At 39.8% G+C, this 25,444-nt stretch overlaps 6 protein-coding genes across 7 annotated transcripts; 3 read left to right on the top strand and 3 right to left on the bottom strand.

Moving 5' to 3' along the window:
• Window positions 1-4,154: 4,154 nt before the first annotated feature.
• LOC121988785 (peroxidase 15-like) lies at window positions 4,155-6,484 on the top strand. The gene is made up of 4 exons (XM_042542440.1): window positions 4,155-4,448; window positions 4,551-4,742; window positions 5,613-5,775; window positions 5,863-6,484. Exons 1-4 carry the CDS (start codon window positions 4,206-4,208, stop codon window positions 6,342-6,344), a joined length of 1,080 nt encoding a protein of 359 aa, XP_042398374.1. The 5' UTR covers window positions 4,155-4,205; the 3' UTR covers window positions 6,345-6,484.
• A 3,721-nt stretch (window positions 6,485-10,205) lies between these two features.
• LOC121988781 (probable protein kinase At2g41970) lies at window positions 10,206-12,231 on the top strand. Its single transcript, XM_042542434.1, has 7 exons — window positions 10,206-10,369; window positions 10,536-10,789; window positions 10,903-11,029; window positions 11,161-11,434; window positions 11,578-11,710; window positions 11,810-11,896; window positions 12,109-12,231. Exons 1-7 carry the CDS (start codon window positions 10,285-10,287, stop codon window positions 12,229-12,231), a joined length of 1,083 nt encoding a protein of 360 aa, XP_042398368.1. The 5' UTR covers window positions 10,206-10,284.
• A 1,144-nt stretch (window positions 12,232-13,375) lies between these two features.
• LOC121988783 (transcription initiation factor TFIID subunit 9-like) lies at window positions 13,376-16,097 on the top strand. The gene is made up of 2 exons (XM_042542437.1): window positions 13,376-13,716; window positions 15,485-16,097. The coding sequence occupies exons 1-2, from the start codon at window positions 13,432-13,434 to the stop codon at window positions 15,803-15,805; spliced, it is 606 nt and encodes a 201-aa protein (XP_042398371.1). The 5' UTR covers window positions 13,376-13,431; the 3' UTR covers window positions 15,806-16,097.
• A 1,061-nt stretch (window positions 16,098-17,158) lies between these two features.
• LOC121988784 (60S ribosomal protein L27a-3-like) lies at window positions 17,159-17,844 on the bottom strand. The gene has a single exon (XM_042542439.1). It carries the CDS (start codon window positions 17,786-17,788, stop codon window positions 17,336-17,338), a length of 453 nt encoding a protein of 150 aa, XP_042398373.1. The 5' UTR covers window positions 17,789-17,844; the 3' UTR covers window positions 17,159-17,335.
• Window positions 17,845-20,576: 2,732 nt separating this feature from the next.
• On the bottom strand, window positions 20,577-22,166 carry LOC121988782 (SPX domain-containing protein 3-like). 2 transcript variants are annotated; one of them, XM_042542436.1, is made up of 3 exons: window positions 21,683-22,166; window positions 21,407-21,554; window positions 20,577-21,186 (listed from the first exon to the last, which is right to left on the bottom strand). In XM_042542436.1, the coding sequence occupies exons 1-3, from the start codon at window positions 21,905-21,907 to the stop codon at window positions 20,819-20,821; spliced, it is 741 nt and encodes a 246-aa protein (XP_042398370.1). In that variant the 5' UTR covers window positions 21,908-22,166; the 3' UTR covers window positions 20,577-20,818. The 2 variants fall into 2 exon arrangements, with proteins under 2 accessions (XP_042398370.1, XP_042398369.1); XM_042542435.1 differs by having other exon boundaries at window positions 21,407-21,563; window positions 21,683-22,159.
• Window positions 22,167-23,927: 1,761 nt separating this feature from the next.
• Window positions 23,928-24,934, bottom strand: LOC121990512 (ethylene-responsive transcription factor ERF017-like). Its single transcript, XM_042544627.1, has one exon. It carries the CDS (start codon window positions 24,808-24,810, stop codon window positions 24,091-24,093), a length of 720 nt encoding a protein of 239 aa, XP_042400561.1. The 5' UTR covers window positions 24,811-24,934; the 3' UTR covers window positions 23,928-24,090.
• Between the last annotated feature and the right edge of the window lie 510 nt (window positions 24,935-25,444).

Genomic DNA, 25,444 nt, shown 5'->3' with positions numbered 1-25,444 from the left:
TCTAAAACACAACATATTAGTATTAGTAATTCACAAAAGAAATTTTAACTTATCCAGTATCAATCGTTGTGTCGAAAGTAATATATTGGATAAATGATGATCTACTGTCTCTCAACTCATTGGAAGTCCAAGCATTACTTGATAATTGAACGAGAACTGAAAAAGGAATCCTATGAATGACCTTGATATTGGAACAAGAAGTGGAAATGTGAAACAACACAATGTCATAAGGTAAAAGGATAAAAAGGTAAGCAAACTATGCAACCTTTGATTCCCTATACTCTAAGGGGATATGTAGGCAATTTAAAGATTATAAGCCTTTCTTTATATTTTTAAATAAATTTATAATTTTATTTATTTTTTAATTAAATAATTTTGAACAACAAACCATAAATTAGCTGTTCTTAATTTAACCGTCTTAGACGGTTAAGATTATATAAGGATTGATTTGTTAAGAATCGTCTAATCGATTGGTCTGTCGATTTTGAACCATGGTAGGATAACTGCTAGATTAATATCCCTTAATGGAATTTAATGTATGTGAACTGTGGTCCTGCCCTACAAGTATTGCCCACTTTCATCCTTATTCCGTATAAACAAGTTGGTTACATTAAACTCGTATTCCTGCTGGCTAGTGGTGGCAGTATTCTTATTTGAATCAAACACAAAATCATTATGAACTATATATATATATAGGACAAATGTTGCTTTGATTCTAAGAAGAAAATTTAGAGAGAGGGAAGAAAATGATTGATGTCGCCAAGAGACTCGACCAATGCCCTTTCTCGATCATGGGAACTCAGCTTTGGGTTGAATGACCACGCCAAAGGCCTGCTATAAAGGAGCTTGACTCAGCTAACTTTTTCAAATGTTTACTACTAGCCACATCTGATGCAGGATCAATACCCAAGTGGTGCCCCTGAGACAATGGCATCGGGCCGACAACTAGATAAAATTGACGATACAAACTAACGGTTGTTGCTATACCAATATAATGTGAAGGTTCACTCGTGTGGTCAATCAAGGGGTGACACTTTGCTTGTGCGATCGTCTACGCGTCTCATGCAGGGCTAGAGTGGCAGTCGATGTGGATCATTTTCTGTTGAGGCTTTATAAGCCTTAACAAAGGTACTTGAAAATAAAAATTTTCTTGACACTCGCAAAGGCTACTTTTTTTCGTCTTTCATTTTAGAGCTCCTTACGCTACTTTCGGTCCTTTTATGTAACTTGATTGCCCCCGGCAACAATGACCTCCGACTGATGCTTGTAGGCTCTCAGGCTTCGCTTCTCGAAGGATCTCTTGCGATCAAAACCCTAGAGAAGGTAGGAAAGGAGAAATCTGAGCAGATGAAAAGATACACCGTCAATGATGCTTCGATTCTAAGACATTAGGGAGTGCCCTAATCAAGATTTGGTGCAACATATTATCAGGAAACCATATGTTGTTGTCTTTCCCATCCCTTAAATCTCAAGTCTCAAGTCTCATGGAGTACAAAGAAGTTGTGAAACTTTTCACTCTCCCACACATCTTCAAGGTCCTGGCGCCTTATTATGAGGTGCATAATTCAAAATGGATAATGAGCATTGCCTGGACACACTATTTTTAACTCGCTACTTGAGTTGTTGGTCATCTCTCTTTTGTGTGTCTATCCATCATCTTCAGAATTATACTAATGCTAACTAGTGGTGGTATATCACACTATACAGAATTTTTATATCATATAGTATCAAAATTCAAAATAAAAAAACATATAACGATACCGTAGCAAAAAATCCGGTATATAAAAACTTTAGTATACTAGATTTTTAATATGGTATAAATTTTATACTAGTGTTCCTATTAAATTTCGGTATTGGTACAATATATACTATATCGAAATCCTAAATTTCATACGATATCAATATTGAAAAGTTCGGCATGGTATAATATGATACCAAAATTCTTGATATACCGTTAATATTAATATCTGTATGTTTGGTTTATATTGGTATAGTATGTGCGGTGATGTGGGGGTACAGGGCTTTCACATGGAAAAGGAGAGGTCGTTTGGTCAGGCGACTGCTCTCTCATAGCCCGTCCCAATCTGTCCTCTCCTTTCGTACAACCTCCCAATCCAGTAGGGGGTTGAGCAACTTCACCCCTCTATACTGCCGATGCTAATTTTTGCATCATCATTGCTAGAGCCCATCGGATCCTGACAATATGTGGATCGACCTCCAACAGCACAACTCGACGTTTCTCCTGCCGACCTAGGCACATCATTCCTCTTGGCTTCGCCAACCTAGGACTAACACTCCTCTCGACTCCCCAACGCAATGCTCCTCTCAGCCTTCCTTTCAACCCTGATGATTCGATCCGATCCAACTCTCCTCCCAACTCCGTCGATCTAGGCCCAACACTCTAGTTGGTTCATTCGATTTCAGGGACTCAACTCCCTAATCCAACGCCCTGCTCGTCCCATTCGGCCTCACCTAACCAATGCCTCTCCCAAGCTCAAATATCTAGCTGCTCAACTCCACATGGATTGACATGGGACGTGGAACAGCATGATTATATTACGTAGTGTGATCTAACATGATCTCCCACAGTACTAGATATGGATGATGTAATCCACTGATATGACAATGGGATACCCTCTTACTAGGATATAACATTCTGTCAAAAGTACATTATCCCCTTTAATAGCCGTAGATGTGACATCCTACTTTTGCACGTTATAAAAGGAATTCGTCCTCATGGGCTAATGTATTAGTACACATTTGTACACATCTATTTCCATTAATATGTTATTGTTCTTTTCCATTTTAACCTTTTTCCCTTGCTCTTTTATTCCTTGCATGCTCTCAAGACGATTCAGTCCTCCCTATAGCTCATGATGATTCCCTTCTCTTACTACGTAGACACCTCCAACAGCCTTACCTTCCTCAACTCATGGTGACTTTATCAACATCAAGGACATCTCACAGTGACTACTCCTACAATCTGATTGAAAATTTTCGATATTTTTTCACCTAATGCTAACTAATTAGCATATTCTCTCATAAAAAGAAGCTCCACATCGTATTTTTTTTAGTCTTGTGAAATTATCATAATTGTAACTCCACGGAAGATAAATTATCTGATAATTTTATATGCCACTGGATGACTTTAGAAACGGATAACAAGTTATCCCTGATGCTTACGGTAGAGGTGATGACGGTTGTCTTCCTAACTTTGTTAAAAATTAATGCGGAGACATTTCCTTCTTTGAAACTTGTCATACCCAACTCTCCTTTTAACTATTAAATTACAACAGGGCAAAAATTCATTGTCTTTCCTGTGCTTCGATGATTCTGCGAGGATAAAAAAAAAAAAAACTTGGAAAACAATGCATCGACCTCAAACTCATTGTCATGGATGACACACGTAATCCGTTCAACCAGATAATACTAAATTTGAGAGGATCGACCTAATCTCATATAAATTTTTTATCTATCATTAAAATAAATCAAAACAATCGACGACCTAAAAATTCAATATCCCGTTATTATGTGTCTAATTGAATTAATTTAGATGACAACTTAATGTTCTTTCATTATACCATAACCCGGGGTCGTAAATGACACAATGAAAGTAGATAATGAGTCATGGAAAACGTGTGACTTAGTGTTTTCATGCAATCACATCCTGATGCCGACTCTCTTGACTTTTCTGCGTTAATGATGGTCCTGTGGGAGTTCTTCGGATCAGAATAGTATTCTTCCACCTGCTCAGAGCATAATTAATGCAGAATTCATGTCCATATGCTAACGGCGTTGTTCAGAGTTACAACAAGAAAAACAGAATTAATGTTCATTTCAGAGTTTAAAGGTTATGATCAGTGCATAAGGATTCCGTACATGCCAAAATTTTCCAGTTCATGCCCCCCAAAGCAAGAGAATTCGAACTGGGCACGCAAAACCATCGAGAAAGCAAGGAATTTTCCGCATTTCCCCCCACATGTCACAATACTTTTGTGGGGTAAACAGGTTAAGGCATCAAATCTTCACTGTCATTGGCTTTCCCTCCTTAAAAGCTTTTATGAAAAGTCAAGTGAGAACTTTCAAAGGCTTGTTAACTAAGCTAGTGTCTTCAGTCTGTCTGTTCCTTATCTCTTTTTGCAGCTATTATATATAGCAACCGAGGGGCATGGCATGGCATAGCAATTGAAGATAACAGCACAGCCATGGCTTCTTCTTCCTTTGCTTGTCCGTTTAGTGCAGTATCAGTGTCGTTGTTGTTGATGTTGAGCCTCATAGCCCTCATGCATTTCGACAAGTGCGAGGCTCAGTTGAGCCCGACGTTCTACGACAACACTTGCCCCAACGTGTCGGCCATCGTGCGCGAGCAACTGTTGCTTGCACAACGCTCCGACCCTCGGATCTTCGCCAGCCTCATCCGTCTCTTCTTCCATGACTGCTTCACTAATGTAACCATGAGTAATAGTTAGTTGTTCACCATTCATTTGAGAAGCTTAAACGGTTAGAAAAGTGAATATTAATAATTATTTATATGTTAATTTTTATTTCAGGGATGCGAAGCCTCACTTTTGCTAGATAATACTACTGAAATTAAGAGCGAAAAGTTTGCTCTTCCAAACAATAACTCTGCGAGAGGTTACGAGGTCATTGACGCTGTCAAAACTGCCGTGGAAAATAGTTGCCCCGGAATTGTGTCTTGTGCTGACATCTTAGCTATTGCCGCAGAAGCATCCGTCCACTTGGTAGGAATTACTACAACAAATTTTTATTTCACATGCGAATTTATTTTGATTAATTAAATATACCCATTATAAAGGCATGGGATCCTCTCGATCTTTTTTTTTTTTTTTGTGATCCAGGGATGATCTTTTACATATATTAGTAGGGATGAATGAGAGAGTAGATTTTCTAATCCGTAAATTACGGATCAGGGGATGATCCACTACATAAGGATCTTTGATTTGAATGGACCCTACCTATTTAAAGATATGGTCCATCTAAATCAAAGGTCCTCATCAATGGACCATCCCCTGATCTGCAATTTACGGACCAGAGGATCCTTACTGAGATGAATGATCCTCATCTATTTTATAAGTGGAGATTATTCATTCCACTAATACATGCAAAGGGATCATACGTAGTGCCCAGAGGCTGGAGCGCATATGCTTTTATTTTTATATTTAAAATTGACCTGTAAATCAAGCCATAATTAGCTGGAATCAGCGGAGCAAGTTACACAACATTTCTCTTTCAAGGTACAACCCAAGTCCTCTGGACCACTTTTTGCGGTTCAGGGGATGATCTCTTGATATGGATTGATTGGGATGAATGGTCCCCACCTATTTTATGAATGAGGACCATTCATCTCACCAATTCAAGTCAAGGGATCATCCCCTGGATCGCAAAAAGCGATCCAGAGGATCTGTCCTCTTCAAGGTATGCCTACGCAATCCAAAATAGATTGATTCGTGCTAGATAGTGGATAACCCAGACAGATTAACACCTCGAGATAAATCAGGGAGGGATGTTCCACCAGAAAAATGTTTATACAAATAATAAATTAATCTATTAAATTAAAAAAATTATATACTGAAAATTAAATTGTTTAACAGTCGTACGGGCCTCACTGGACTGTGCCGCTTGGAAGAAGGGATGGAAGGATGGCCTACTTCAACGCCGCTAGTATCCTCCCTGGCCCATTTGATAATGTCACCGTTCTCCAGCAAAAGTTCGCCGCCGTTGGCCTCAATGACATTGATCTTGTTTCCTTATCAGGTATCGTGCTCACTAAAATTTTGAAAAAAAAAAAATCTTTTATCCATAAAAGGGGCAGTTGATTTTGAATTTTACATTAATGTGCAGGAGCTCACACCTTTGGGCGGGCACAATGCTTCACCTTCAGACACCGGCTCTACAACTTCAGCAATGGCAACCCAGACCCATCGTTGAACACAACCTACCTCGCGAAGCTACGGCAACGCTGCCCGGATGGTGGCAATAGAACCGTGCTCAATAACCTCGACCCCGTCACTCCGGACGTGTTCGACAACAAGTACTACACCAACCTACAAAACCTGAAGGGGCTGCTCACGACCGATCAGGATTTGCTTAGTGCTGCCGACACCAACGCCTCCACCGCCCCCTACGTCAATCGCTTCGCCGCCGACAAGAAGGTCTTCTTTGACAGCTTCGTCGAGGGGATGATCAAGATGGGGAACATCGAGGTGCTGACGGGGAGCAGCGGGGAGGTTAGGAAAAATTGCCGAGTGGTGAACGGAGCGAGTGGCCCCCAGTTCGAGATTCGACTGAGAGACGTCGAAGCTTCCTCTGCTGAAGAGATATAGTTACAATAGACATGTGCTTTGTGGAGTTGGTAAATGAAATAATTGTTTGAACAATGTTCAGACTTCAGTGTGAATGTGATCAGTCGGTGACTATTTGTGCAATGTTCAAGTTTGTTCCTAATGCATGTCTTTATGATTTAGATTGTGAATTCTATCAATGAATTGGAGTTACATGGTTAAATCAGACACCTACAGCAGGCCTAAACTCAAAGCTATGAAGTGCGTTGATCTTGTCTGTGAACATCAATGAGTGAATCACATGTGATGAGTTGGATTTGTTGCCAATTTAATCGTCAATCACCGAATGTCAACAAGGATGATGATGTGATTAGGAACTTGGACGGAGATAAACAAAAAAGAGAAGAGTGTTAGAATGATGGGCATGGGGTTCTCTGGTATAGTCATTCTGATGTCAAGTTAAAGGAGGAAGAAGATTAGCACTAAGATTTCGATATTGGCAGGTGTGCATATACATATCTTGGATATTGGAAAGGACTACCTTTTATAGAGAGATAGTAGACTTTTCTGATCTTTAAATTGTCATTATTTAATTCTTTAAATAATATAAGATTTATACATACCGTTATCTTTTTTCCCAAAATAATCGAGATTCTATTCCGATTCTATTATTATTTAATTTCTTAAATAATATAAGATTTATTTACATCATTATCTTTTCTCATAATAATTTGAGATTTCCGCGATGATTATTATTTTTTTTTTTCTAAAATTGTCATTCGTCTTACACTGCTCAGGAGTTGAGAGGCCTGAGAGGCTAAGAGACTTAAGGAATTGGGAGGCCTGGAGGCTAAGGAGTCTGGCCGAAAGGTTAAGGAGTCGGGCCGAGAGGCCTTAGAGGCCGGGAGGCCAATGAGTCTGACCGGAAGACTAAGGAGTCGGGCTTGGAGGCTAAAGTAGCCAGGCGTTAATTTGACCTTGCGTTGGAACCCTGTTTGAACCACATTAGTATATCTACCAATCTTCTTTTATCCATGTGACACCCTACTGATCATTCCTTAGATTAAGCGTCAAATTATCATTCAGACATCCATGGTTCGATCCCCAACTACGACATATTTACAAGGATTTTCCTCCAAATGTGGTGTGCAACCCTAGTGGCTAATGAAAAACTTCCGTAAGATTAGACCGATCATCTCATGTTTGATGTTACCTAATTTATCATTCTTTTACAAATAATAAGGGGATATTTGCAAAATTCAGCAACATTCCCTTCGTTTCTTCTGTTTTTCAAAGCCCCAAATCTTCGCGCCACAACTTCTACCATTTCCGCCTCGGCCGCCACTACTGCCCCCTCCTCTTCCTCCATCTCCACCACAGCTTCTCTTCATCACCTCCATCCCCCAGGCGCGCTTCTATTTCCAGACGCTCGTCTACAAACGCCTAAACCCTACCCCTCCTCCTTCACCGCCAAAGAGCTTCCTCTGCCTCCTCCTCCTACAGTGTGCCTCTCCTTCCTCCACCGTATTCCGATGCCATCGTGGCCTTTGACGCCGTCATCTAGACTTGGCTGTTCGAATATGGCCCTGCCGATCCGATGGTCGCCCAGGTACGATAAACTCACTTTTTTTTGGTTAATTGATAAAGTGAATCAAGGAGTCTTCATCATTAGAATTGTTGCATAACTCAGTATAGATTTTGTAAAAGGATCCTTTTTCGGGTTAAAACAACCTTCATTTGTACTCTGTTTGATAAAAGTCAACCAAGTGAATTGGATTTTGATGGGAGAACAGGATAGCCACACCAATGAACCATGTCTATTTAGACTACTGTAGCAAGAATAGAAATGATAAGCCAATCTTACAAAATACTGTCCTAGAGAGTTCCATCTCCAAGAGTATGATGTGGCCAAAGGTGCCCTTGGTTTACCAAGGGCAAGTTTAAGAAGTTTAATGAAGGAAAATAATAGTTGCATAATGAAGGAAACAGATTCTTCAAGATGGTCTTCTACCCATCGACTGTGCCAAAAGGCAGCATTACACACTCTAGGTTTGTATGATGATTTTGATATAGGAGAAATGTCTTATTGAACAAACTAATGCCCCTTCGAGAGAAGTGTTGGATAAAATAATTTATTACTAGAGATTTTAGGGATTAGTTGAATTTAAATACATAAAATTAAATTCAATTTATCTGTCGAAATGACCTAAACAGATAATCTCAGGCTGTCACTAGGGATTGATTTTTACCAAGTGCTGAACGCAGATGAGTGACCAGCCGAGTAAGCGAGAGGACAATCAAGCAGACCGAGCGAGTCGCAAACCAAGTGACTGAGCGGCTGAGCGAAGAAGAGGCCAGGCGAGTAGAGAGCCGAGCAAATGCAGAATTCGAGTCTTACGGTGAACTGAGAGATATCCAACTGTATCCTCTTGTTTCACTTGACCGTTACACCCTTAAATACTTGGTAAAATTTATCTCGACCGGTCCGACATTCGACGCATTTACATCTCTATGTGCCATGTGTGTAAAAGAGTCTCTCTCCATATATTTGTTCAGATCAACAATACATATGAATCAATATAAACTAACCAAAATATCTTGAAACTCTTAATGTGAGACTAAAGTTTCATTCAAAATAGAACTTCATGTCTCTTTTACCTTTTTTCTATTCACATATATCTAACAAGAAGGACCAACAGTGACATGGAACCAAAGAATCTTAATGAGATTCAAAAATAACAAGATCAAACACTGAAGAAATCTGGTACAGTTATAATTTGCAACAAGAATCCACCACCACCGACAAAGAAAAGCTATGTTTTCAACTTTTTACTCAAAAATACCTAGACCTCCAAAGGCTCGTGGCTGGCATACTGTGTCCGATGAAGCAAGGCATGTAGGGGCCAAAAAGATTGTCGTCCAATGAACACCAAGGAGCTTGCTCTCCAAATGAGCTGAATTTGACTAGACTACACCGTAGCCTTCCATCCGGCTCGGCTTCCTTCTTGCTGGAGGAGGAACAACAGTTTTCTTGCCTTTCACCTTCTCGTGGCCATTTTCCTCATTGTTTATGAAAATTGAGCGGTTAATTACATTCAATCCCGAATCCTCATATGTAAGTTAATTTGATTGGCAGTAACTAGGCCAGCATGGAAGGATGGATGCAAGTAGTTATTCAAAAAATAAATCAGAAGCGTGCGTTCATTTAAATTTACGTGCAGCTGAGCTGAAATGACATCATATTTATTATTAAAAAACGAGCGGTGTTGGCTATTGTTATATATTAGCAAATAAAACCTACCTGTTATTAGTTTCGTTCTTTTTCGTTATTTGTATTGTGATGTTATTTATTCATCTAGCTATTTATTTGACTGGCTCTTTCCCCGCTAACTACGCCACCATTCTCTCCCTTCTCCTCCCTGTCCACCTTCTTCCTATTGCCTCTTCCCTCCTATTAATTCTTCTCCCTTTTCTTCTTCTTAGGCAGGTGGAGTTTTCACAATTCAATAGAGAATCCACCTCAAAATTCCGTAAAAGCTCCTGCTGTCGATTCAACAATGCCGTCCATTCGCTAACCCAGGTACCTGAAACTCCTTCTCCCATTTTTCTTTCCCAAAGGCAATTTAATTAGTAAAACGCAGTCTTCTGATTATATTCTTCTCTACCGAGATCCCTCATTATATCACTTTGTTCTTTGTAATCTACAGAATTATACTTTGGGTTTGTTATCAGGTACCCACGTAAATTAGATTTTGCTACTTTTAAAATTAATCATAAGGATATTCTATTGCCTTTGGAGATTGATGCCTACATGGTTATCCCATCTAGAACATTTTCCATCATTAATTATTTCTATCATGTGGCAAACAGGGAAGAGTCTGGTGAATTTTGCCGATCCGTCTAGGGTCGAGTCTATTTTGGTTTGATTTTGTCCGGTTCGAGGAGGCGCTTTGACTTTCACTACCTTTGAGGTTTTCTCAATATGTTGTGCTGTGGAGGTGTGGAGGAGGAATTCTTTGGTCAACAAGCCAGCCAACATGCCGCGCCTCCAAACCGCACTGCCCCTGGTAATCATTTTTTTTTTCTGAACCATTCATAGCATGATTCTATCCGCGACTGACTCACACTTTCGGCCACCCCGGTCCGACACGGGAGTCAGACAACATATCAAATCCTTATAGATTATTGTTGTCTATATTTATTGATTTGTTGTTGTTGTTGTTGTTGATTCAGGTCAAGGTAGGGATCCAAGGGGACCTGGTGCAGCCAGGAGTGGAGCCCCTGCAAAGGTGTTACCCATAGAAATACCAGCCATCCAACTGGACGAGCTGAATCGACTAACGGATAATTTTGGGCAGAAGGCCTTGGTTGGCGAAGGGTCCTACGGGCAGGTCTACCATGCAACTCTGAGCACAGGAGAACCTGTTGCCATCAAGAAGCTGGATACCAGTGCCTCCAGTGAACCTGATTCAGATTTTGCAGCTCAGGTGACTTTAATTCAATCAATTTAATTTGTCAACGTCAAGTGAAAAGTTTAAACGTTGCATTTGATCACTTCGTTTCTAAATATCGATTGATGTATAAGTAACCTTGGTTGCAGTTGTCAATGGTTTCAAGACTCAAGAATGAGTTCTTCATTGAGTTACTAGGTTACTGCTTGGAAGATGATAACAGGATGTTGGTGTATCAGTTTGCTTCAAATGGATCTTTGCATGATATTTTGCACGGTACATAAGAGTCGAAAGCACCTTGTCAAAATAAGATTTAAGTAGAGATTTTTTGAAAAAAATAAAAATAAAGAGTGGAATAATACTGATAAACTAGATGGAGTCTTAAAGAGTGCTTAATTACTGCACAGGGAGGAAAGGCGTGCAAGGTGCTGAACCAGGTCCACTCCTGAGCTGGAACCAAAGAGTCAAGATTGCTTATGGTGCAGCAAGAGGCCTTGAGTATCTACATGAGAAAGTTCAGCCCCCAATCGTTCATCGGGACGTTCGATCCAGCAATGTCCTCCTCTTCGACGATTACACTGCCAAACTTGCAGACTTTAACTTAACTAACCAGTCCCCTGACACGGCAGCTCGTCTGCATTCAACACGAGTGTTGGGAACTTTTGGCTACCATGCCCCCGAGTAAGTCCTACTTTGCTCTCATTTTTTTAAATTGTGAGCATAGAACTTGTGAACAAGCCCAAACAAAAATGATTTGTTTATAATAGTCATTGAGTGAATAGAATTTTTCATTTTTCTATTCATTCATTAATATTATCTTGCAGGTATGCCATGACTGGCCAATTGACACAGAAAAGTGATATATACAGTTTTGGTGTTATCCTTCTTGAGCTTTTAACTGGGAGGAAACCGGTAGATCACACCATGCCTAAGGGACAACAAAGTCTAGTTACCTGGGTAAATTGTTCTTTCTATTTCTTATTTATTAATCATTAATGAAGATAATCGACCAATCGTAGTTAATAGTTACTTACTCTGGTCGTTGTGGCCCTGTAGGCAACTCCAAGATTGAGTGAAGACAAAGTGAAGCAATGTGTTGATCCCAAGTTAGAAACTGACTTCCCTCCAAAAGCAGTTGCTAAGGTAGGTTCATAAAACCACTAATAGTTAGGTTGGTTCAGCTGATAAAACATGACCCGGTCAAGACCGACCGGTACCGAAACATAGATGGGGTCACTTATTGCTTTTTTTTTTCCCTTAGTTTGATTGAGGAATATAAATAACAAAACAAAAGTGAAGTAAAGAAATCTGCCTCAATTTACAATTTCCTCTTTTTTTTTTATTTGTACTTTCAGCTGGCAGCAGTGGCAGCATTATGTGTGCAGTATGAAGCAGATTTCCGACCTAACATGACAGTCGTTGTGAAAGCCCTTCAGCCTCTTCTTCCTTCAAAACCAGGCCAAGAAACCAACAATTAGGGCTTATGGAATTACCTCCATGGATCTTTCTTTCTTGTTTTTTTTGATGACTTTTTGTTTTCTTGTGAATGCTCATACTTGTAATGTTCTGTCATAGACTCATAAATTTGTTCTATTAATTAGATATGTTGGCTTGTGGCAAACTAGATAATTTTCTAATAAGAGCAGTGAGTATATTTATTGTCATTGGTCATTTGTGCTTAGCTGATGAACTGCAAAAATCATTCAAATATGAGTTTTTTTTTTTTTTGGCTGAATTTGCAGTCAAAAGCCAATAGATCTTAGTATATGTTGTGACCTTCAATTTTTTCACAAATATAAGAGTATGACCTTCAATTTTTTCACAATTATAACAGCATCATTAACGCTAATGCCTTAATACCAATATGTTATTATTATTATTATTATTATTATTATTATTATTTTTTGTAATCGGTAGATATTAACATGTTTAAAGAATTGAACGTATTAATACTACAATACTACTAAAAGTATTCATGTTGATATTAATACTTTAAATATTAATGCCAATATACATGTTCTTATTAGTTTTGTCAAATAGAGACCAGATCCCTTGGTCCATATTTTTATGGACCAGGTGATGCACCATATGGAATTGCGATCGGATCGTGACCACAATCCAGCCACAATTGATTGTGATCCTTTCCTAAGTTCAGCGTCTTCCTAGATATAGTTTGGATCTGGACGAGTAATCGGAGATCGCTCGGAGGCCGCCGGTGGTGGGCAAGTCGCCAAGATGTTGGACCTCGAGCGGGGGCGGCTTTCGGGTGGCCTTCAGTCATCCGTCCCAACCCACACTATAACCTGAGGAGGACGATGAACCTAAAGAAGGATCATAATCAATTACGATCAAATCACGATTACAATTCGACCATAATTCTATATGAGCTATCCCTAGTCCATACAAATATGGACCAGATATCTGATCCCGTCGTATTAATACTATTTCTTTTATTCATTTTTTTTTTTTTTTTTTTCTTTACATTTGGATCAGATTTTTCTTTAGAGATGTCTTATTTTATTATTTAATTAGATGAATTTTGTCCCATACGCCTTTTTTTTAAGAAAAGGTACCGGGCCTGTGCCACATTACTTTTTGCACTTGTTGGACCGAATTCATTTATTATGTAACTGGCAGAGCCCAGCAAGGAAGGAAAAAGGGTTCGCGGGGAGCAAGTGATGGAAGGCGACGGCGGCGGGGGGCGGAGAGATGAGGCGGAGGAGCCGCGGGACGCCCGGGTGGTGAAGGAGCTACTCCGGTCGATGGGTCTGGAGGAGGGGGAGTACGAGCCGCGAGTGGTGCACCAGTTCCTGGAGCTCGCCTACCGCTACGTGGTGGACGTGCTCACCGACGCCCAGATCTACGCCGACCATGCCTCCAAAACCTCCATCGATCCCGACGACGTGCGACTCGCTATCCAGGCGAAGGTCAATTTTTCCTTCTCGCAGCCCCCGCCGCGCGAGGTACGCCCCTCCCCAAGCCCTAATTATAATGACAAGGCGTCAGGCCATCGTTAAGCTTTCTATGCCTAGTTTTGCGTTGGGAATTGATAGCAGAGTATATCGAGTTCTCATTTATACTGTTGATACACAAACCGCTATCACTGACAATTAAAACTGTAACAATACCATAGTAAGAAATGAATCAAAAGAGTAAACTTTACTAAGGTTTTGTTGAGGTCCTCCTCTGCATTCGAGGCAAGGGGTTCAGGCATTGATAAGCAAAACACAAATATTACTTTTTTATGGATACAGTAATTCTAGATCAAACGATATGAATATTACTTTTTTCCCTCTACACCTTGTTACAAGAGAAGCCAAGGCTTTATATAGTCATATGTCTTCGAGAACTGTGAACATTTGGGAGGTCTTGTTATTCAATTAAATGATATTCAATAGCAACAAAACAACTTTTTTTTTTTTTGTCTAAAAGCGCCAAACAATCTCCCATATTTTTTTCACGAGAAATATCACTAAAATGCTGGTGCTCAATCAACATGATACTATGCATGTTATCCTAAAGAGTGATTTTTACACCTTCTATACAAGTTTAAGAAAACAGCTCGTCCAGGACACAACATTGACCCTCCTATCACGGCACGCATGCTTTTAATCTTTAGGCACTAATCTGTATAGAAACACCAAAATTCTGAATCGTTGGAATCTGGAAGGAATATATCTAAATAAGGAAAATAAATTTTATTTTGATAACTACATCCTGCTACACCTTTTATTAATATTCATTGAAATTATTTTTAACAGTTGTTATAAAATTTGAATACATTTTACCAGAAGGTTAGTTCACTATATACAAGAACCCACACCCCCATTTTGTTCCTACTATGATAAGTCATGTACAAGCAACTACCACATGCAGTATTGTTGCAGTCACAATGAATTCTATATTGCTCGCTTGATCTCCCATTATGTGACTATATACATGATACTTGTAGATAAACCTAATTTTCGCCAGCAAGGTGTAGGATTTAGGATTTAGTCATGTACAAGCAACTACCACTTGGCTTCTGTGCATACCTCAATTTATGTCGATCCTAGCCTTAAATCTCTAATGTCCTGTTTGAGTTGTAGTGAGCTTAGTTCAGATGAAACAAATATAGTATTAGTTCTAGGCCTCTTCTGTATTTTGTGGATTTCAGTTAAATGAAAGCTCTCTCTCTCTCTCATAATACCCAACATGAGAAGACTAATTAGATCTGACCTAGTATTCTACTTTTTTCTGGCTTTTATATTTTTATATATAGAGAGATGCATACACCTATATAAAGCTTTATAATGACATGCCTTTTGGAAGTTTTATTATCATCCCTTGATCCCTTACCATTTATATCTTTCAAAATATACTGTAATGTTGGATATCAATCCTTATACTTGCTGTATTAATTAGAGTTGAAGTTGTGAGTGATAAAGAAAGCCAATAAAAATATTTTACAACTTTAAAATAATTAGATGTCAGTGGTGATACAGCTTCACATGAGTTCGATAGCAAGATTCAACTCTAAAGAGTTAGAACTATTTTCGCTTCATCAATGTATATTTTTCCTTTTAAAAATAAAAAAAAACCTACTAAGACAGTGGCATCCTGCACTATTTTTCTCATACTAGTAATGGGTGTTTTTTCGTTAACTGAACGTGCTAATTTTCCTGTACGTCTGCCCAGATTGTGTGGTAATTCTCGCATTATATTATATGCCATCTGACTTGTCTGCTACAGGTGCTGCTCGAACTTGCTAAGAACAAGAATAAGGTTCCATTGCCCAAGACAATTGCACCACCAGGAAGCATTCCCTTGCCACCCGAACAGGACACCTTGATCAGCCCCAATTATCAGCTACTGATACCAAGGAAGCAGCCCGCTCAGGTTGAAGAAACAGAGGAGGAAAGCGGTGACGGTGCTAATGTAAACCCCAACTCCACTAACAACTTATCTCAGGAGCAGAGAACTGCTTATGTTGATCCACAACCCTTCCAGCAGACTCAGCCTAGAGTGTCTTTTCCTCTTTCTTCAGCAGCAAAGCGTCCAAGGGGGCAATGACGATCAATTATGTCATTACTGGCATCATCTACTCATGTTCATCCAGACTATTTAGGATCAACTATATGAGTGTAAGCTCTATGCAAGTTTATATCAGTATTTAAAGGCCATGGAATGATCTAGCCTCTCAAAAACGTGATATTGCTTGCACGAAAAATGAATGATCATTTGCTTCCCTTGAATCTGGAATGCAACGCTGAACACGTCTCAACTGAAGCTGTGAATATTTTGTACCCATTGCTATTACTCATGGCAATTAAATTTATACTCCTGTTATTTGTGGCTTGCTTAATTCTTCCTCTTTCTAATTGATATATCTTGGTTGAATTAGTATTTTTAATTCTTTGGTCGTGTTGCATGTTTTTTTCGATGGAAAGAGGTTTCAAATTTAATGCAAAATCAATCTAAATCCAGATGCAAACTGGAACTAAGACTTCTTGTTTACTGAAAAACATTTTTTCGGTGAAAAAAATATTTTGTATAGCTTTAAAGGCAAGTTTTCATATGAATAAACTATCACGAGATTTTTAATATCCTAAATGAAACATCTGTATTTTTATGTAAAAAAAAATCACTTTGACAAAAAAATATGACTATAAACAACTTGCTTCAGTAATGTATTCTATGAATTAAAGCGTTTTTCGTTAAAATGAAAAAAAACATCTATAGTGCGTGTTGTCTTCATAACTCTGTTGTTCTTCCCAACTGTTCATGCTACACCTGAATTTGCCTATGAAATTTAATTTAGCAATCCTATTTTCAAAATTTATTAAGTTACAAAACCCATAAGAAAGAAATTAAGCTAGGATGATTCTTCCCTTTTGGAGAAGGAATGAATGACTATATTGTTTTCTTGGTCATACAATCACTCTTGTAGAAATCACCAGAAGCAAGCTACACGGTACAACCACCCTTCAAATATCTACTCTGCCAAGTTAGTTTTCAGCTCATTTGATGAACGATGGGATCACACAAGCTGAACAAGTTGATTGGACCAAAGGACGAAATAAACAAACCAAGTAGACAAGGCCATCAACTGTTTTGCAAATCAAATTAGTTTTGCACTGGTGACTAAGGTATTAACTTGCACCCACAAAAAATCATTTTTCAATTTGATCCCAGACATTCATTAGTAGATACTTTGGTAGACAGATCAATCATGTTTTGATTGCTACTCTCATTTTTGCCTGACCAGTGAGAAGATATATTTCTACAAAGCCAGCCTCACTCAGTCCTTGTGGCATCTCATTGACCAGTAATAAATTGAAGAACAATTGCAACTTGGAATAAAACAGAAGAACGGAATTCATGGGAATGCTCAGCATGAAAAAGAAAAATTCAAAAAGACGCATATTTGACTAATAATAAGCATTGACCAAAACGTTTAATGGAAGACACAAAAACTTGACGACCACAGCAATTTAGCAATGAATTCATCAGATCCAGATCCAGATCGAAATCCAAACAAACGCCAGAAATTCAAATGAAACCTAGACCAGCACTCGAGCTATGGAGCACTAACCGACAGGATCAAGCAGTGAGCACGACAGCGCCGCCCGCTGCCTTGATCTTCTTCTCAGCAATCTTCGACACGAGCTTGGCCTTCACGACGATGGGGCGGCCCGGAGGCAACGCCCCTTTGCCGAGGACCTTGAAGTACCCAAACTGGGTGACGTCGATGAGCGGAGCATTTGGGCCGCTGCCGCTCTTGGAGGCCTCTTCCTTGACGCCTTCGGGGACGAGGGACCAGAGGCTGTCGATGTTGACGATGGGGGAGTGGAACTTGTTGCGGAGGCGATGGAAGTAGCGCATACCGACCTTCCCGAAGTAACCAGGGTGATACTTGTCGAAGAGGATGCGGTGGTGGTGCATGCCTCCGGCGTTACCGCGACCACCGGGATGCTTCCGGTGCTTGCCGATACGTCCGTGGCCGGCGCTAACGTGGCCCCTCTTCTTCCGGTTCTTCTTGAAGCGGGTTGTCATGGCGACGACGGCAACTCCGCCCTAATACCGATTAGGGTTTCTACAAAATGTGTAAGACAGATGGGAAACTGAGTAGCGGTCGTACTTTATATATAGCTACAGATTGATGCTCGACCGTGTGATTAGGACTCAACGGTAAATGATCTACGAAATCGCACTGATATTCGGTTCGTGGAGAATGCTATTGTTGCTTTCATATTATTATCCTTTTAAAATTTGAAATTATATATTTACTCTTTTACAGTGGCGTCAATTTTATTTTAGTCCTACGGTTTATATTTTTTTTTAAAGTACCTCACAAGCACTGAGCAGGAGTTTATAATCGCCGGAAATAAGGAAGAGACAGCCCCCGACGAGATGATTTCGCTTGAGAAACTATACACCGGTGGCGAAGAAGATGAACTTGGAGGGTAAATAAGGAGCACAAGGCAACGCCGGTGAGTCAACATTCTCTCTTCTTCCGTTCCTGCTTTTTGTTCTGTTTTTTGGTAGCGCACTCAAGTTGCTCGACAAAATGTCTCAATTGACAACGAAGGATAGATACTGGTCCACTGCCGCATGTACTCATACCAATACAGTTTTGTTTATGGGTTTTGTGATTTTACTACTGAACTTGAACGAAAGAATAAAATTCATAGAGTACGAATGCTCTTTAGCTACAACATGAGAATCCAGTGCCTACTGTACATGATTGATCATAAACCATGCGATGAGAATCATAAGACACTGTAACCTGTATTTTCAGTTAATCAAGTGTGAAATTACTTCAGTAGCTTCTACATATTAATCTGATACTGGTTAAGAAAGTTTTTTCTTTCTTTCTTAGAATTATGCTCTTGTATCATGTGCATGTTTTCTCTCAATCCTAATACCAGTTCCAACCATAGATGATAAAGGTGGATCTTGTTTTTGGCCCTGAACACCAATGTGAAACTGTGTCAAAAAAGTTCTATGAGCAAGGGTCTTTGTTGTATTCAGTAGCAGGATAAATTCCATTTAGTTCACCTCCATATGTGGAACTCAAGATCTCTTGTGATTGTAGTTTCATCTGTATGTGATCTGGGTATAGATTTGGCTGTTTTGGAGAATTTTCTTATTTACTTGAATGGTGGTTAAATTCAAAAGGCAAAATGATCTCTATAAGACTTTTATTACTTAGACAGGGAGCTTCATCATTTATGTACATTTTTGTGATATTTTCCTAGTATATTCTATCTAAATTATCAGACCCTTAAAAGGATGAACTATGATAATCCATTTTATGATCTCTCTCTGTCACGTACACATATGTTTCCACATGAAAGCTTGATGAACTCCTAAACAAGCCATTAACTATTATTATGAGACAAAAACAATTATGGTTACATGTTTTTGACACAGCGGCTTATCCATTAAATCATCATCATCATCGAGTCTTGTTTACCCTAACTATTGGAGGTCGGATACATGTCTCTCCACTTACCTCTATGTAAATATATTACAATAGTATCCAAATCAACTAAGTTATTTTTTATTATCTCTTATACCTTCTATTCTAATAGATTCAAGCTCTAAACTAGTTGGCTTTGCACATGCTCTAATATTTCCTCTCATTTTTTAGCATATACTGCAGCCATAATTGCTCTCGAATATCAATGTATTTTTACTTTGATATTTCTAAGAACTCTACACATTCATCTTACCATTTGTCATTTTTAGTATATAAACTTGTTATATGTTACTTCTTAACAACACAACATTATGATCCAAATGTATAAATGGTGGCATCACTATATATATATATATATATATATATATAACCGTCCGCGCATGAGTGATTAAGACATCTGGAAAATCTAATTAGCTTAACCTCGGAGCTAAAAAAAAAATGTTATTAGACACCCTAAATATATACCCGTGAGCACCTAACAATTTTTTAGTTTTAATTTTTTTTTAGCTTGAACACTATAATCCAACCCCTATACCCTAAAGAAAAAATCTAATTGGCTTAACTCCGGAGCTAAAAAAATAAACAAAAAAAAACTACCTATCTCAACATAGAGGTGCTTGGAATGAATCTAGGCACCTCGACCATTGTCACGGACAAAATCTGCAGGGCTTCATCTATAGCGTAACATTTCTTTTTATATATATATATATATATATATATATATATATATATGAAATGTTGTCCACCTTATGCCGCATACCCCATGAACACGTAGTGTAATTGATTTTTTTATTTTTTTTTAAGTTCTCAGTTATCTCAATCCATGATCCAAAATTCTAATTTAATTTTACACAACAATTATATCTTCGAATGCTTCTAGAGGGATTCATTTTGAAGCTTATTGAATGCTTCTAGAGGGATTTAACACAACAATTATAACTGTTGTGTTGTTATTTAACACAACAAAGTCTTTCTGCTTAAAAAAATAGAGAATCTTCTACTTTGAAACCCAGACAATTTCTTCATCGAAAGACAAAAAGTTTCTAAAATAACCGATATTCATACACTAGATCTCTCACTTTCTAATCTCATTTCTTCATCCTAATAGGAGAATCATAATCTCTCAGTTTCTAATCTCATATCATAATTAGTTCATCCTGGTAATTAACAGAAGTCTCCCTTGTTGAATAATAGATATAAAAAAACATTTGAAACTCTTGCAAGAATTTTATGTCCAATCATCTTTTACCTTTATTGATTTCTTATTTTCTTTCCTTTAATTTTTGAAGTTTTTCTTCACAATTCAGTTTTTTTTTTGCAATTCAAATTTTGACAACAATACCTGCAATTAACATGCACTAAAGAGATAAATCTTGAAGCTTAGCCATTGAATTCTTGAAACATAAAACAAGCCCATGTATCTTATACTGAGACATTGAAAGACCGAAGTTTTTCCAAAACAAACCAATATTTATATGCTGAGTCTCTCAGTTTCTAATCTCATATCATGACTTCATCCTGGTAATTAACAAAAGCAGAATATTATTGCATGTATATTCTCAAGCATATGAGGATGGTATTGAGTAAAGAAAACTAATGAATCAGGGAATAGGAATGGGAGTAGGCTGCAAGGATTGCAGTAGATTATCAGGTAAGCTCAAAGGAGGCAATGAGAATTGTCCATAAGTGGAGCTCCCTTTCCTCATCTCCTGCATTGTCACCAAAGCAACAACTGTGCTCCTAAATATGCTCTGCTCTTCTCCTACTAATTTCCTTTTGTCTTCTGGTTTCAATTGCTGATGATCGGACTTGGAAGGGAATACTAAATCTATCATGCTTTCACATTCCTTGACTAGCTTCGAGATGAGATCTGTTGTGAAGAAAGGTTGCTTCAGGATCTTTTCGATGAAGAGTAGTCGCAGGAGGCGCCCACTGCGCTTGTCGTATTTCTTCAAGATCTTGGCTAGCCCTGCAATAATCAAATCCGGCACAAAGCATAGGAAAGAAGAGAAGCTGAGTTCAAAGTGACAGTGGTATAAGTATTTTCATCAGACCCTAATGTTGTATAGCTTTTCTTCGCAATAGAAGATTAAAACTTTAGTTTTTTTTTTCATTCGTTGATGCAGGAAAAGATTTCCTGCATATGAGTCTAATGGAGTTAAGTAGAAGATCTTGAAATTGGCAATGACCTATGTAGTTGATGCTGCTGTAGTTCTCCAGCAGCACCATTTCCCCATGTAAGTTCACAATCTCCTTCCTAATCCTTGACATCTCCTTTGCATACTCTTCCTCTCTTCCTCTTGCCTGATACATCTCAGCCACCCTCTTGATCATCTCCTGCAAATGCTGCCACCAAAAAAGATCAAATTTTTATTCCACAGATTTCTTGATCTGGCAGCGGTGGCACATGAATGCTTAACAGGTATCGGCCTTGAGTCACGAATCGACTTGTTCAAGCATCTTACCCTTTGCCTGATGATGAATTCCTCCTCCCGCCCAACAAAGAAGGCATTGAGCTTGTCGATCTCGAAATTCAGCAGATCGATGAACTCAGCCTCGACCTTGGAGCAAGGCTGGGCTTCCGGGATGAGCTTCACCAGCTGCTTAAGGTCCTTGTAGGACAAGAACTCGCCCCTCCATGCTGGGAGAGTCTCCTCTATCTGCTCCTTCAGCCTTTTGCCAAACTTCATGTCTCCTAAAACTGAATTGATCTCAGCTTGGCAGATGAATCAAGCATATTGCTGTGTGCAGGTATCTGAACCACCAAGAAGAGCAGATGATTATAAGCTGAGGAAGGGGGGGAATATTTGGGAGCATATACTAAGCGTGTTAGGATGAACTGAGGTAACGAAATCAAAGCATGGAGTAGTTCCCTGGCATATTCTTTGGAACCCCAAAATCCCAAGGCTTGGGATTGGAGGATTGATGCCACAAGTCTCCAAAAAAGAAAGTTAGACTTTTTCCTTTGCTTTCCATGCTGGTGATTGTCTAATTGGAACAAGACAAAGTGGTGGATATGCGGTAGATTCCGGAGGATCTAGTGAGGCACTGTGCAAGATCCTCCGAGTTTTCTCAATCGAGATCCGAGCTAGGACGAGTAGCTTGTAGACTTCTGAATTGCATTCTTGGTCTTTTGTATCTTTGTTTGATTAAAAAAAAACTGTTTGGATTAGTTATTAATGAAATAGAGGGCTTAGTGTTCTCCACTTCTTTGTCATTTTGTGCTGATTAATTAGGTATTTGTTCTTTGTTACTCTCAGAGTTATTCAAAGATTACAAGGATATGCTTTTTCTTTAGTCGTAAATAAAAAAATCAAATTGCAAGATGCCAGAGAACGAAGCGATCAAGGCACCAGCAACTAAAAGAAGCTAAGATATCTTCCTTTGATTTTTTTTTCCCAAATTTTTATATTGAGTGAAAAGAAATTTTAGAAAAATGAAAATGAATTTATCACTCCCTTCAAACGTAGAAACAATCAATTGCAAAATTAATTCTATTAAAAAATATTTAGTATAAGAACAAAGCTAGTTCATTGCCATTTCTTTGATTTAATATTATATATATATGGTATACTTTAATTTGTAATTTCTTTTTTGATAATGAGCTGTGGATCTTAAATTCTAATGTATAAAATAGTTTTAAAAAATATTTATCGAGAAGTTCCTTAGTGAATTTGTTGAGACAAGAACAATTTTTAAAAATGGCAACTGTGAAGTTTTTATGAATTGGAAAAAAAATTAGAAATGGTTTTTATGGTTGATGCGGTGATGAAGAAGAGTCTCACCTCATGGAGGATAGTTATCACGGTGAAGGTCAAAGTCAAGGTGGTCAATGCTTAGATATCGTCGGTCAGTCGGGCTATCATGCGCCAACCGGGGGGAGAGGGTTCCAGCCTTGTCTTTAACATGGGGAGGTGTCAAATGACCGTCATTTAATGGAGTATTGGACGTCGTGCGGAGGGAAGAAACAGTATGCATAAGCCGGGCCGAGCAGCTACCCCGCTCGGCCAAGCAACGGAACTCGACAGGCAGAGTGGAACTTCGGTCGAGCGGATGTGGCACAAGCACAGCGGAATTCCGACCGAGCGGACGCGACACGAACATAGTGGAGTTCCGCCCGAGTGGACGCGGCACAAACGCAGTGGAATTTCGGCCGAGCGGGCGAGACATAGGAACAACGAAGTTCCGACCGAATGACCAACCCGCTCGGCCTAGCTGCATACTCTCTTTGATATTCATCGACATCCCTTTGGGAGTTAGTATCGCCGACACTGGGCATGAACAATCAGAAGATCGTACGACGAAAATTTCCACTGTCACTTCAGAGATATGCTCGGTCTGTTAAAGTACTGTATCAGGGATACTTTACTGACAAGTCTTTTTAGAGACGCACGCTATAGAAGTTCTGTATAAAGGAGAGTCCAACTATTGGCAGAGGTACGTAATACGCGATAGACACTGTTTTCACTACTGTTCATTCTTGTTGCTCCGCCTTCTACTTCATCACCGGTGACTGAATTGAGCGTCGGAGAGTCAACGCCGGGATCCCTTCCCTGACTCGACACTGACATAATTTGTGTTGTAGGTCCGAACGAAATATACAAGTGGTCAACGGGAGCATCACATCTTCAATTTCCCATCTCATCGACTTTCGGATAGGATCAATGATTATTGCTATCTCAAAATATTTTTATTATTTACTAATACATATATGAAAAATACAATATATTGCTTTGTATCAATAAATCCACGGCTGCCAATTAAGTGGGTTCGGATGTATAATTCCCTAACTTAAATCGAGCAGGAAAAAATAATTAATAAATAAAATAAAATTTTAATTAATTAGTGTGAGCTCTTGTGGTTCCTTCCGCGTCTAGAAGCTCCAAAGAATTGGGAATTCATCAAAGATCCCAATCCCATCCTCGTAGCAATCCGGCGGTGGCGGCGGCGGCGACGCCACTGGAAAGAAATCGTTGGAGAAGTAGTCCTCGTACACGAAAGGGAAATCGGCGCACACCTCCACGGATTTCTCGGGCGCCGCCTTCTCCCCGTTATCCGGCGGCTCCTCGCGGCATTGGTGCCCCGCCGCCACCGGAAAAAATTCGCACAGGAAATCCTCGCATGCGAAAGACAATTCGTCATCGGCCGACGCTGACCTCTCCGGCAAGGCGGCTCCCACGCAACGCTGTCGGTTGTCCGGCGCGGCCTCTTCCTCTTCCGGAACCGGCTGATTGCGGGCGTGCCGCGCCGCTGCGGCCTGGATTTGATCGTGCGGCACTGCCTCCGAGGTGTACTCGGCCGGGATCTGGTCCGGGAAGTTGAGCCGCGCGGCGGCGCCGCGGAGGCGGAACGCGGCCTCGTCGAAGGCCCGCGCCGCCTTCTCCGGCGCGTCGTAGGACCCCAGCCATATCCTCTCCCGGCTCCGAGGGAGTCGGATCTCCGACACCCACTTCCCCCACCGTCGCTTCCTCACCCCCAAGTACCTTCTCTCGCCCGCGCCGCTCCTCCCCTTTTCCTCCTCCTCAGCCCTTCCCCTTTTCCTCCTTTTCCCTGCCGCTGCCACCGCCGCCGACCTGGTGCTCTCGGGCGTCATTCGGGCGCCGATACTTGATCGAATTTTCTTAATCTCCACAATTCGATTGTTCAAGTGGTCAACTTCCTATTTGATGGAGCAGAGTAGAGCAGAGTAGAGAGCAGAGTGGAGCAGGGAGAGTGCGGCGGTGCGGGCGGTGTTTAAAGCGGCAGGGGAGCGCGTCGACGGCGACAAGCGGGCAAGCGAGTCGAGACAAGAACTAAGCCGCGGAGGGGAAGTCTTGATGCGTGTAACCGTTAACATTTTACAATTACATCCAAAGTTATAATAAAATTTCAATTTACTCCTTTTCAAGAAACTTTTTAAGATAGACATTCCCACCCAAACCCATCACTGATTGTGTGAGAGGTTTAACACGTAAGGTGTATGGTGGAGCGTAAATCTCTACCCCATATAACTCATTCATATTTATTTATAATTTATCTTTTCCGTAATGATTTTAGGATGGATTTCAAAACCCATCACTGATTATGTACTAAGGAGATCAAATTTGGATTGTTTTGAGTACTTCATTAATAGAGCATATCACAATAGACTATAATGACTTAATCTCAATTTGAGTTTTCCTTCTCGATCAATAACACGTTGATAAGATGAGAGGGGTGGCTTCCCAAATTGCAAGAGCCACTGGCAA

This window comes from Zingiber officinale, chromosome 6B (genome assembly GCF_018446385.1).
Source record: "Zingiber officinale cultivar Zhangliang chromosome 6B, Zo_v1.1, whole genome shotgun sequence".
NCBI classification, from domain to species: domain Eukaryota; kingdom Viridiplantae; phylum Streptophyta; class Magnoliopsida; order Zingiberales; family Zingiberaceae; genus Zingiber; species Zingiber officinale.
The sequence above is the reverse complement of the archived record's forward strand: the minus strand, read 5'-3'. Positions and strand labels throughout refer to the sequence as shown.

Excerpts from the sequence above, each read along its gene's own strand:
- LOC121988785 (XM_042542440.1), top strand. The coding sequence starts at position 4,206 with ATGGCTTCTTCTTCCTTTGCTTGTCCGTTTAGTGCAGTATCAGTGTCG. Across the intron at positions 4,449-4,550 it reads TCCATGACTGCTTCACTAAT|GGATGCGAAGCCTCACTTTT; the intron begins GTAACCATGAGT and ends TTTTTATTTCAG. Across the intron at positions 4,743-5,612 it reads CAGAAGCATCCGTCCACTTG|TCGTACGGGCCTCACTGGAC; the intron begins GTAGGAATTACT and ends ATTGTTTAACAG.
- LOC121988784 (XM_042542439.1), bottom strand. The coding sequence starts at position 17,788 with ATGACAACCCGCTTCAAGAAGAACCGGAAGAAGAGGGGCCACGTTAGC.
- LOC121988782 (XM_042542435.1), bottom strand. The coding sequence starts at position 21,907 with ATGAAGTTTGGCAAAAGGCTGAAGGAGCAGATAGAGGAGACTCTCCCA. Across the intron at positions 21,564-21,682 it reads AATTCATCATCAGGCAAAGG|CATTTGCAGGAGATGATCAA; the intron begins GTAAGATGCTTG and ends TTTTGGTGGCAG. Across the intron at positions 21,187-21,406 it reads CAGCAGCATCAACTACATAG|GGCTAGCCAAGATCTTGAAG; the intron begins GTCATTGCCAAT and ends TGATTATTGCAG.
- LOC121988783 (XM_042542437.1), top strand. The coding sequence starts at position 13,432 with ATGGAAGGCGACGGCGGCGGGGGGCGGAGAGATGAGGCGGAGGAGCCG. Across the intron at positions 13,717-15,484 it reads CGCAGCCCCCGCCGCGCGAG|GTGCTGCTCGAACTTGCTAA; the intron begins GTACGCCCCTCC and ends TGTCTGCTACAG.
- LOC121990512 (XM_042544627.1), bottom strand. The coding sequence starts at position 24,810 with ATGACGCCCGAGAGCACCAGGTCGGCGGCGGTGGCAGCGGCAGGGAAA.
- LOC121988781 (XM_042542434.1), top strand. The coding sequence starts at position 10,285 with ATGTTGTGCTGTGGAGGTGTGGAGGAGGAATTCTTTGGTCAACAAGCC. Across the intron at positions 11,711-11,809 it reads AACAAAGTCTAGTTACCTGG|GCAACTCCAAGATTGAGTGA; the intron begins GTAAATTGTTCT and ends GTGGCCCTGTAG. Across the intron at positions 11,897-12,108 it reads CTCCAAAAGCAGTTGCTAAG|CTGGCAGCAGTGGCAGCATT; the intron begins GTAGGTTCATAA and ends TTGTACTTTCAG.